We start from the raw sequence: 12,892 nt of genomic DNA, 5'->3' as shown, positions 1-12,892 counted from the left end.
ACAGTACTCCAAGTGAGGTCTCACCAGTGCCTTATAGAGCCTCAACATCACATCCCTGCTCCTATGCTCTATTCCTCTAGAAATGAATGCCAACATTGCATTCGCCTTCTTCACTACTGACTCTACCTGGAGGTTAACTTTAAGGGTATCCTGTACGAGAACTCCCAAGTCCCGTTGCATTCTAAGTTTGCTGACAATACCACTGGTTTTGGGCTAAATCAAAGCTGCTGACAAGTAACATATAGGGAGAATGAAAATCTAGATGAATGGTGCCACAACAACAATTTCTCACTTAACATATTATTGTGCGGGCCCTCTCAGCAGTGACAACTGAACTCGACGAAGAAGTGCTTCTCACAGGTCAGAGACAGTTATTTAAAACAAGAGCTTTGCGGGCATTAGTCCATTGTGCGGGGCCTATCAGCGGCGGCAACTGAGCTCAACGAACTAACTAAAAGTACAGATGGGATAAGCAGAGTGGCCATTGTCGGGAGCAGGCCAGTGGCGAGAGTAGAAGCGACAGGCTTTGGCTCATTCGGGCTTCGGCGAGGTAAGTGGGTAGGTGGACTTCGTTTTTGGGTTTTCATTGCATTTTTTTGAGGAATAGAGAGCATGCCCGATAGGGTTAGTATTTTGTTCTGGGTGCCGGATGTGGGAATCCTGGGAATTTTCCTGTCTCCCAGATGGCCACATCTGCTCTAGATGCACTGAGCTGCAGCTCCTGAGAGACGGTGTTAAGGATCTGGAGCTGCGGCTCGACGACCTACAGCTTATTAGCGAGAGTGAACAGGAGATAGAGAGGAGCTACAGGGAGTTAATCACCCCGAGGCTGCAGGAGGTAGATAAGTGGGTGACGGTCAGGGAAGCAAAAGGAAGAGCTCTGATAGCAGAGAGCACCCCTGTGGCCATCCACCTCAGTAATCTTTATCTGACTTTGGATGCGATTGAGGGGGATGACCATAGCACTGAGCGTGGTGCAGAAGGGAAAGAGGAAGATGAGGAATGTGGTAGTCATATGGGGATCCAGAGTGAGGGGAAAGAAAGGAGGTTCTGTCAGCCTGATAGAGATACCCACATGGTGTGTTGCCTCCCAGGTGCCAGGGTACGGGTTGTCTTGGTTCGGGTGCAGGGTATTCTGAAGGGAGAGGGTGAACAGCCAGAAGTCTTGGTACACGTTGGTAGCAATGACAAAGGTAGAAAAAGTGAGGAGCTATTGAAGAGAGAATTCAGGGAGTTGGGAAGGAAGCTGAAAAGCAGGACCTCTTGGGTAGCAATCTCAGGATTGCTGCCTGTGCCACATGCTAGCAAGTGCAAGAATAGCATGATCAGGTATCTTAATGTGTAGCTGGGAGACTGATGTAAGGGGCAGGGCTTCAGATTCCTGGATCATTGGGGCCTCTTCTGGGGAGGTACGATCTGTACAAAATGTACGGGTTACACTTGAACCCAAAGGGGTCCAATATCTGAGCGGGCATATTTACTAGAGCTGTTAGGGAGGGTTTAAACTAATTTGGTAGGGGGATGGGAACTGGGGTGATAGGGCTGAGGAAGGGGAAAACAGAAATAAATCAAAGATAGCGTGCAACAGAGATGATAGAAAGGACAGGCAGAAGATGAGGCATAATCACATCCAGTGGGATGAGTTACAGGGCAATAGAGGCGTGGTGCAGTTAAAACAGAAAGCACCAAATACTGGACCAAAAATGTTTATATTTGAATGCCTGCAGCACAAGAAATAAAATGGCCGATCTTGAAATTCAGCTACAGATTAGCAAGATTGACCTTGTGGCCATTTCTGAAACTTGGCTAAAGGATGGCTGTCACTGGGAGCTGAACGTGCAAAGATATTCAGTGTATCGGAAAGATAGGTTAGTAGGCAGAGGGGGTGGTGTCGCCCTGTGTATAAGAAATAATATTAAATCATTAGAAAGGGATGACATAGGATAGGAAGGTGTAGAGTGTCTATGGGTTGAGCTAAGAAATGACAAGGGTAAAAGGACCCAAATGGCAGTTGTATTCAGGCCTCCAAACAGCAGCCAGGATGTGGATTACAAATTACAGCAGAAGACAGAAAAGGCATGTCAGAAGGCAGTGTCATGATAATCTTTGGGGATTTTAACATGAAAGTGGATTGGAAAAACCAGGCAAGTACTGGACCTCAAGAGAGAGAATTTGTAGAATGTCTAAGGGATGGATTTTTGGAATACCCAAGTCATTGGGTGTATTTAAGGCAGAGATAGATAGGTTCTTGATTAACCAGGACATCAAAGGATATGGGGCAGCGAAGTGGGGATGACTGGAAGAAATGCATCAGCCCATGATTGAATGGCGGAGCGGACTCGATGCCGAGTGGCCTACTTCTGTTCCTATATCTTATGGTCCAACATCAGCCAAGCCAAATATGTGTTTCTTTGACTGCAGGAGGAAGAAATCAGGGGATTATCAGCATGAGCACAACCTTTGAACACACTTGCAAAGACAGTACAACTCACGTTCTCAAAGTTATTTATTTACTTATTATTATTATTATATATTATTAGCATAGTTTCTCATCTTTTACACGTTGGTTGTTTATCAGTCTTTGTGTGCAGTTCAGCTTTGATTCTATTGTATTGTGGCGAGCATTCGGTACATGATGACAAACGAGGAAAGCTCATTCATCTCAATTGCTCTTTCTATTGCGACATGCACAATAACAGAGCGCAAAGCTTGGTGAGAAGTAACTCAATCACATACAGATAGGGAGGTTATTAGTGCACATCCTGGTTACATTCAGGGTGGCACACAAACACACAGATGAACAACTGAATAACCCGAGATAAAATGTAACAAAAACTGAACTCGAACATCTCACTATAATTGTACTGAATACACACATTATGAATGCAATTTTCAAACATAAATGCTGGGGGCGTGAATAACCCCCAGATCTTTAGAGCTGTCCCACACCAGATACTTTCTCTTCTCCCATCTCCCATCAGTCGGAAGATACAAAAGCCTTAAAGCACAAACCAGCACCAGACGCAAGAACAGCTTCTATCTTCCTGTTATGAGACGATTGAACGGTCCCCTTGTACAATAAGATGGACTCTTTATTTTACAATCTATCTCAATATAATCTCGCATGTAATCAAAAGGATCTGCAGTGTTTTGGACATAGAGACCATGGAGTGGAGGCAGGTTTCTCTGATGGGGAAAGCTGTCTGTATTTCTCACTGCCTCAGTAAAGCAGCCAGCATCATCAAAGACCTTCCCACCTCAGACATTCTTTCTTCTGGAGTTGCACAGTGGAGAGTATCCTGACTGGTTGCCTAATGGCCTGGTATGGAAAGACCAATGTTCAAGAATGTCAAGGCCGACAAAAAGTGATGGATACGGCCCAGTCCAGAGGAAAAGCTCCAACATCCACCATTCAGCACATCTATAAGAAGCACTGCCAGAAGAAAGCAGCATCGATCTTCAAGGACGTCCGCCATCTAGGCCACGCTCCCTTCTCATTGTTGCCATCAGGACGGAGGCACAGGATCTACATTTCCCACACCACCAAGTTCAGGGACAGTTATTACCCTTCAACCATGAGGCTCCTGAACCAGTGTGGATAATTTCCCTCACCTTAACACTGAACAGATCACTGAGCACAACCTTTGAACACACTTTCAACGGCAATATAGCTCATGTTCTCAAAGTTATTTATTTACTTGTTATTATCATTATGTTGTATCAGCATAATTTGTCATCTTTTGCACAATGGTTGTTTGTCAGACTTTTGTGTGTAGTTTATCTTTGATTCTATCGTATTGTGGCGAGCATTTGGTACATAATGGCAGATGACAAAAGCTCACTCATCTCAACTGCTCTTCCTATTGCGACACGCACAATAGCAGAGCGCAAAGCTTGGTGAGAACTCAGTCACACACTGACGGAGGAGATGATTACTACACACCTCGGTTACATTCAGGATGGCACACAAACACACAAGTGAACAACTGTATTACCCGAGCTGAAATGTAACAAAAACTAAATTTGAACATCTCAACATAATTGTACTAAACACACAGCGCTGGCTGCTAGGAATGCTGGGGGCGTGCTGACAACCACACCCCCGGTGTGCAACGCTATTATTAATTGTATTGGGAAGGTCCAGAAGAAAATGAATTTCAGGATAGTATATGGTGACATATATGGAATTTGAAAATAAATTTACTGTGAACTTTAAACTTTGAGAAATAAATCTGAACTTAACCATTAAATTTCTTCCCTCTCACCTTTAACATGTGCCCTCTAGTCCTTGATTCACCAGTCCAAGGAAAAAGACTTAGTACATTCACACTATCTATACCCCTTATAATTTTAGACACTGCTATAAAGTCACGCTTCAGCCTGCTACACTTCAATTAAAGTTCTCGACTATCCAAGTTGGGATAGATGCAGAGATACAGCTTGTTTACACATCTCTCTTCAGAAAGGGTTTAATTGTGACTTGGGATTGTTAATTCCTCTCTGCTGGTTTGTGCTCAGCATTGTATTTATTGTTGGAATCACTGACATGGTCTCAGCATACAAGGACATGGGAACCAATTCCTTGAAGAGCACCCGTCAGTTCACTGGAAGAAACCAGTACGTCTGCGGAAGTGTAGTGGTCAGTGGCGATCACTTTACAGTGCTAGCAATCACTGGTAAGGGTTCGATTCCCACTGCTGCCTGTAAGGAGCTTGCCTGTTCTCCCTGTGGGCACCTGGGATTCCTTTGGGTGCTCTGGTATTCTGCCACATTCCAAGTAGGTACAGGTTCAGGTTAGTGAGTTGTGGCATGCAATGTTGGCGCTGGATGCGTGCCAACATTTACGGTGTGCCCAGAGCCCATCCTCAGACCGTGTAAGTCCTCAATACAAGACTGCACGTTTCACTGAATATTTCGACGTGTGATAAATAAAGCTAATCTTTAAAGGGCTGGCTGAGATTACTTCTTTAAGAGTTAAATAAGAGAAGAGGGCAAAGGAGTGGGAGCGAAAAAAAAGATTATGCGAAACAGAAATGTACGTGGCAGGAACTCAATGCATAAAAGCATGTAGCCATGTACAAGAGGTTCAATTGCTGTTCAGACCAAATATCAGAATGGGGTAGAAACGTGATCTAAGTGACTTTGACCACAGAATGATAGTTGGTGCCAGACAGAGTGGTCTGTGTTTCACAGAAACTGATGAGCTGGAATTTTAAAGCACAACAGTCTCTTGAGTTTTCAGAGAATGGTGCAAAAACCATCCAAACACCTTGTTAATTGAAAGGGACAGTGGAAAATGGCCAAACAAGCTCAAGCTGACAGGAAGACACTGGGAACACAAATAACCATATATTACAACAGTGCTGTGTAGAACAGCATCTCGAATGACAATACATCCTTGAAGTGAATGGGTTACAGCAGCAGAAGACCAAGAAAATACACCCACTGGCCACTTTTTTTCCAGATACAGGTGGCAACTGTATTTAATATAAAAACCTTGATACAGCGATCGTGCCTAAACATCTATTCTCTCACATTTTCTCTCACACTCACTCGCTCACACATCTATTGGTATGAGACAATTTTTACCTTCAGCTTCTTTGTGAGAGTTTGCATTCAAATCTTCTGTATATTTTGTGATGTGAACTGAATCCTCTTTGCAGAATCTTGACTGCAGCGTCATATCAGCGGGCACCATTCCCTCACCTCGGCAGCCCTCTTGTTCACATCTTTGCCGATCTCTGTGGAGTTTTTGATTTGTTCTTGGCCATCTTCTCTTGTATTCTGTCTTCCCGTCCTCAGCCAATCTCACCTCTGCATACCTTCGTTTCTTAACGCCAAGAAACTTTCCTACCGATTGCAATCTTCCACTCAATGGAGCTCTTCTGTCACCCACCTTTGTGGTGTCATCTGATCCACACTCTGGACTCCGTTCATCGTTCTGCACCTGTTCTTCACTGCTCATTCCTTGATCCCCTCTTTTAAGTCCCACTTTCTCTTCTCCCACAATTACATTGTCTTTCCTTTCATTATTCACTTCCTCCTCAGCAATGATTCCTTCATCCTTACTTTCATTTATCATGTTCTCATCCCAGGTATCTCCGTTTTTGAACACTTGCTTCATTGCTGGGGCAGCCACCTCTGACGGAAAATTCCCAACAGCTAGCTCGGGACCTGGCTCTCCATCTGGCTGTTCCAGTAAACTAATTCCATGCTGCTTTCCTTCATCCCCTTCTTCCATATTATCACCCCCAATATTCTGGCTCTCTGGTTTCCTATTCAGAGCTCCTTGCTCTGAATAACCTTCCTGGAAATCCAGGCTACCCTCACCTGGACACAAATTTTCAGTTTCATGTTCTGACTCTCTAACCTCAGGAGCCAAGCTTTCAGCTTGCAGATTTTCCGTCTCGATGATTACTGGTAGACTCGAGCATCCCAACTTTTCTGGCTCCACTCGCTCAACGTCCTGCTGGGCGACGTCTGCTCCGAGCTCAGCTTCCCCAGCTAGGGGGCCCTTCCTGGTATTTTTCCTGCGGGCCCAGAGGCTGGCGGCAACAGCGGCCCCAACAGTTAGCTCGGGACCTGGCTTTCCATCTGGCTGTTCCAGTAAACTAATTCCATGCTGCTTTCCTTCATCCCCTTCTTCCATATTATCACCCCCAATATTCTGGCTCTCTGGTTTCCTATTCAGAGCTCCTTCCTCTGAATAACCTTCCTGGAAATCCAGGCTACCCTCACCCGGACACAAATTTTCCGTCTCATGTTCTGACTCTGTAACCTTGGGAGCCAAGCTTCCAGCTTCGAGACTTTCCGTCTCGATGTTTACTGGTAGACTCGAGCATACCAAGTTTTCTAGCTCCACTCGCTCAACGTCCTGCTGGGCGACGTCTGCTCCGAGCTCAGCTTCCCCAGCTAGGGGGCCCTTCCTGGTATTCTTCCTGCGGGCCCAGAGGCTGGCGGCAACAGCGGCCCCAACAGCTGACAGGCTGAGGAGCAGCAGCGCAGATAGTTTGTGGCAGCACATCCCGCTGTTCTGGGGGATACAAGTAGAATTCCAACAATATTGCAGAAGCAAAGCAAGAAGGTACTCCCCTCTTCAGCAGGGAGAAGCACAAAACTTGGACTTTGCCAATAGACAACTCCTGTCCTACAGTTATTAAAATACTTAGCAGTCCCTTGAAAAATAACATGCATTGATGACCTAGCTCATTATGACCTTGCTCAAGAAAATGTACAAGTATTGTGGACACATCATCATGACATCATGAAAACCAGCCTCCCATTATACATGAGGATATACTCATGAACCCACAATCTATATAGTCATAGTCATACTTCATTGATCCCGAGGGAAATTAGTTTTCATTACAGTTGCCCATAAATAAATACTAATAAAACAATAAATAATTAAATAGTAATATGTAAATTATGCCAGGAAATAAATCCAGGACCAGCCTATTGGCTCAGGGTGTCTGACCCTCCAAGGGAGGAGTTGTAAAGTTTGATGGCCACAGGCGGGAATGACTTCCTATGACGCTCAGTGTTGCATCTCGGTGGAATGAGCCTCTGGCTGAATGTACTCCTGTGCCCACCCAGTACATTATGTAGTGGGTGGGAGACATTGTCCAAGATGGCATGCAACTTGGACAGCATCCTCTTTTCAGACACCACTGTCAGAGAGCCCAGTTGTATCCCCACAACATCACTGGCCTTAGGAATGAGTTTGTTGATTCTGTTGGTGTCTGCTACACTCAGCCTGCTGCCCCAGCACACAACAGCAAACATGATAGCACTGGCCACCACAGACTCGTAGAACATCCTCAGCATCGTCCGGCAGATGTTAAAGGACTTCAGTCTCCTCGGGAAATAGAGACAGCTCTGACCCTTCTTGTAGACAGCCTCAGTGTTCTTAGACCAGTCGAGTTTATTGTCATTTCGTATCCCCAGGTATTTGTAATCCTCCACCATGTCCACACTGACCCCCTGGATGGAAACAGGGGTCACCGGTGCCTTAGCCCTCCTCAGGTCTACCACCAGGCTTTAGTCTTTTTCATATTAAGCTGCAGATAATTCCACTCACACCATGTGACAAAGTTTCCTACCGTAGCCCTGTACTTAGCCTCATCTCCTTTGCTGATGCATCCAACTATGGCCGAGTCATCAGAAAACTTCTGAAGATGACAAGACTGTGCAGTAGTTGAAGTCCGAGGTGTAAATGATGAAGAGAAAGGGAGACAAGATAGTCCCCTGTGGAGCCCCAGTGCTGCTGATCACTCTGTCGGACACACAGTGTTGCAAGTACAGGTACTGTGGTCTGCCAGTCAGGTAATCAAGTATCCATGACACCAGGAAAGCATCCATCTGCATCGCTGTCAGCTTTTCCCCCAGCAGAGCAGGGCGGATGGTGTTGAACGCACTGGAGAGGTCAAAAAACATGACCCTCAGTGCTCGCTGGCTTGTCCAGGTGGGCATAGACACGGTTCAGCAGGTAGACGATGGCATCCTCAACTCCTAGTCGGGGCTGGTAGGCGAACTGGAGGGGATCTAAGTGTGGCCTAACTATATCATCAAGATCTTGCTCGTAACTACAAAATAATGAAAAATGTTTGTGGATACAGTTCAGCACATCATGGAAACCATCCTCCCCACCATGAACTGTGTCTGCCCGTCCCACTATCTCAGCAAAAACACTGGCTTATTCAAGGACCTCTCCCATACCAGATATTTTCCCCCCTCCCGTCTCCCATCAGGCGGAAGATACAAAAGCCTTAAAGCACAAACTAGCACCCGACACAAGAACAGCTTCTATCTTTCTGTTATAAGACGATTGAACTGTCCCCTTATACAATAAGATGGACTCTTTATTTCACAATCTATCTCAATATGATCTTGAAAATGATCAAAAGAATCTGCAGTGGGATTGACGTAGCTTTGCGCATCACCGAAACCAGCCTCCCCTCCACTGACTCTGTCTGCACTTCTCACTGCCTCAGTAAAGCAGCCAGAATAATCAAAGACCCCTCCCACCTCAGACAATATTTCTTACTACCTCCGGCAAAAGACTCAAAAACCCAAAAGCATGCACCACTCAGCACAAGGACAGCTTCTACCCCGTTTTAAAAAACTATTGGCAGATACAGTAAGGACAATTAGAAACTTAGATAGGCACATGGATGATAGAAAAAATGTGGGCTCTGTGGGAGGGATTAGATGGACCTCAGAATACTTTGAAAGGTCCGATCAACGTCATGAGCTGAATAGCCTGTACTTGGATAGACTCTTGAACTCATTTTGATCTTGCACTTGATTGCTTACTTGTACTGCACTTTCTTTGTGACTGCTAAACTTTATTCTGCCTTCTGTTATATTTTTTTTTTTACATTGTACCCATTGCACTAAGTAATCTGTATGAACACTTTGCAAGATAAGTGGCCAAATCAGAGTCCAGACCTCAATACAATTGAGAAGCTGGCTGGACTTTACAGCTGGTGCTGCCCAGAAATGAACTATTTTGTCACCTATCAGGAGCTCTTGGCCGTGGTCCAGGCTCTGCACCACTTTCACCCCTACCTCTTCAGCCGACCGATCCTGCTTCACATGGAGTATGCGCCGTTGACCTGGCTATTGAGCTTCCATGGTCCCAAGAGGCAGCTGGTGCGGTAGCTGGAAGCTCTCCATGACTACGATTTTGAGGAGCAGCACCGTGCCGGAAGGCACCACAGCAATGCTGACGTCCATTCTCCTCATCCCTGTGAGGCCACTGAGTGTCACTACAGTTGCCACCTCGAAAATGGAGCCAGCAGCAAGCAAGGTGGCGACAGTTCAGGCGGCGGCCCGTGGTGAGATAGACCTCCCCATCATTGAGCACAAGCAGCTGCACTGCGAACACGAAAGTGATGTCACGCTGGCCCGGTTGAAGGGGTAGCTGCATATTGGACGGTGGCTGGAGTGGGCAGAGGTCTCCACCCTGGATCGAGAGACGAAAGCCCTACACTCTCAGTGGGGCATACTGGAGGTGCACGATGGGTGGTTGTTACAGCAGTGGCGGTTTTCAGATGGCAACAGACATCTTCTGCAACTGTTGGTGCCCCAGGGCTTCTGTGCCGTCGTGCAGCAGTGGGTGCAGAGGCTGGTCAGGGCCTTCCACTTTGGTGTTACAAAGGCATTGGGCAAGCTGCGTGAATGCTTCTACCGGCCTGAGTGCAGTCAGGACGTGGAGCTGTTGGTACACTTGCACATCTCAGAAGGGGCCATACCACCAATGCAGCAGTACCTGGTGGGGGTCCCAATGGAGTGCGTAGAGTGGCCATCCTGGGCCCCAAACCCTCACCGACAGCAGGAAGCACTACGTTCTTGTGGCCATGGATTACTTCATGAAGTGGCCAGAGGCATACATGGACCCGGACCAGAGTCGCCACCACCACCACGCTGCTGTTGGAGGCCTCCAGTGAGATTTTGTCACTCTGTGCCTCCTCATCAATAGGCAAAGCCAGCAGCACACTCTCATGACCACCCTCATCACAAAGGAAATGTTGCTCTGAGGGGGTGTCCATAATGAACAATTGACCACCGTGGAATTACTGAGCGACCTACTCCACAGTAACATCTGGTATTGTCCGCGGATATTTCTCACAGTGCAAATAGGGCCTTGGCTTGTACAAATTAAGCAAAAACACTTTTCTCCCAAAACTTCAGCAGTTTCAAAGCGACTGCATTGGCCAACATGTTCAATAACTCTGGAATCGTCCCAGAGCATCCAGGTCTCCAGTGTAGGCTTTCACAGATAGAATGGGTGAGGTGTTTTAAGTTCAAGGGAACCCTTAACAAACTCCCTTTTTCCCCTCCAAATGTTCAGTGTAAAGCATGGTTAAAAAAAGTAATCAAGTCAGACCAGCTTCTTAAAATGAACCCCAACTCAATGCTGGTGCTTGTGAATTACTGTATGTACATTTCATACAATTGCATATATCGATGAAACAATTAGGCCTACACAGCAATGTTCCATTAAATCTCCAAAAAAAAAAAACACAATTCGACTAGAACAGTCCGAGCTTTTGAGACCGCTCCTTCTCTCCCCCACTCCATCTGCTATCACACAACACCCCGCCACACAACCTGGATCCACACATCAGGTACCTGATCTTGCCCCACCACTTAATAGTAGTTATCTCACCTCTATCCCTCATTCCAGCGACACCAATTGTTCATTCCCCTCCACAAATGTTGCCTGATCTGCTGAGTTTTTCCAGCGGTTTGTGTGTTGCTTCAGATTCCAGCATTCAGTCTCATTGAAGTGGCAGGTACAGTGAAGGGAAGGATATCGTCATGCAGTTTGGTAGAAGGAATAAAGGCAGAGATTTTCAAAAGGGGAGCAAATTCAGAAATTTGAGGTGCAAAGGGACATAACAGTCCTCATACAGGATTCCCAATGGAGCAACTTGCAGGTTAAGCCAGTGATATGGACGGGAAATGCAATGTTAACATTACTTCGAGAGGTCTCGACTGTAAAATAAAGGGTGTAATGGAAGATTTTATAAAGCATTGGTCAGAACATACTTGCAGTATTGTGAACAGTTTTGGAGCACTATCCAAGATAGACCAAAACTGAGTCACAGGGGAAGGTTGGAGAGGCTGATCTTTATTCTTTCCAGTGTTGGAGACTGAGGGGTGACCTTATGGATGTGTCTAAAATTGTGAGCAGGATAGAGAGTGTATACATCAACAAAGACTATCACAAATTTCTATAGATGTACCGTGGAGAGCATTCTGATGGATTGCATCACTTTCTAGTATGGAGGGGTCACTGCACAGGATCGGGAAAGTTGCAAACAGTTGTAAACTCAGCCGGCTCCATTCTGGGTATCGATCGCCCCAGCATCGAAAACATCTTCAGAATGTGATGCTTCAAACAGACAGCGTTCATCAAAAAGGACCCCCATCACCCAGGACATACTCTCTTCTGATTGCTACCATCAAGAGGGGGATACTGGAGCCCGAAGACACACACTCAATATTTCAGGAACAATTTCTCCCACTCACCCCCCTCCCCCCACCACTATCAGTTTTCTGAATGGACAATAAACCGATGAACACTTCTCCAACATTTTCCCTCTCTTTTTGCACTACTTACTTACTTCGATTTTTATTTATTATTGTAATTTATTGTTTTTTACAATTATGTATTGCTGCTGCAAACAACTCCTTTTATTTTCAATCTTTGCCCTCTACCCTGCTAGAATATTTCCTGTAATATCATGGGCTTGTAGCTTGTTAAACAGCCTCATGTGTGGCACCTTGTCAAAGACCTTCTGAAAATACAAGTACACAACTTCAACCAATTCTCCTTTGTCTAACCTGCTTGTTGTTTCTTCAAAGAATTCCAACAGATTTATCAGGCAAAATTTTCTCTTGAGGAAACATTGCTGACTAGGGACTATTGTATCACATGCACAAGGGCAAGGGTGAAATTGAACCCTCCCTTCCTGGCACACCCCAGGCATACTTAGCAAATGCCCAGCTGCTCTCTCCATTTCATGCTGGAGTTTCTGTTCTAGAGTATGATAAGGCTATCGATCCAGTGCTGGGCTTCCTTTGCAACGTTGGCCACCAGGTCCAAGTTCTTTTTCCTCTCCTTAAACACAATGGTGAAGCTGCATTTGTGCACTTCTCCGAGATCATGCCTGACGAGTGATCTGCCCTCAGCTCCAAGATGTCAGTGATCGAGACTGAAGGGGGTCAGGTAGGTCAGGGGTGGGGGAGAACAGCAGCAGAGATCAAAACAAGATATTCACATTCAGATTAATAAACACCTTCTGCAGCTACTGAAAATCCCTATTAACGCACATAAAATGCTGGAGGGACTGAGCAGGTCAGGCAGAATCAATGGAGAGAA

General features: G+C 45.8%; 1 protein-coding gene across 1 annotated transcript in view; it reads right to left on the bottom strand.

The window, feature by feature from the left end:
• The window catches only part of LOC140189568 (1-phosphatidylinositol 4,5-bisphosphate phosphodiesterase delta-1-like), a 42,309-nt gene extending 35,285 nt beyond the window's left edge, over window positions 1-7,024 (bottom strand). Inside the window, exon 1 of the mRNA XM_072246130.1 lies at window positions 5,590-7,024. Within this exon, the coding sequence (XP_072102231.1) occupies window positions 5,590-7,024 (1,435 nt within the window). The remainder of the gene's footprint in view (window positions 1-5,589) is intronic.
• Between the last annotated feature and the right edge of the window lie 5,868 nt (window positions 7,025-12,892).

The sequence above is a fragment of the Mobula birostris genome, chromosome 1 (genome assembly GCF_030028105.1).
Source record: "Mobula birostris isolate sMobBir1 chromosome 1, sMobBir1.hap1, whole genome shotgun sequence".
NCBI classification, from domain to species: domain Eukaryota; kingdom Metazoa; phylum Chordata; class Chondrichthyes; order Myliobatiformes; family Myliobatidae; genus Mobula; species Mobula birostris.
This window is presented reverse-complemented; position numbering and strand designations above follow the sequence as displayed.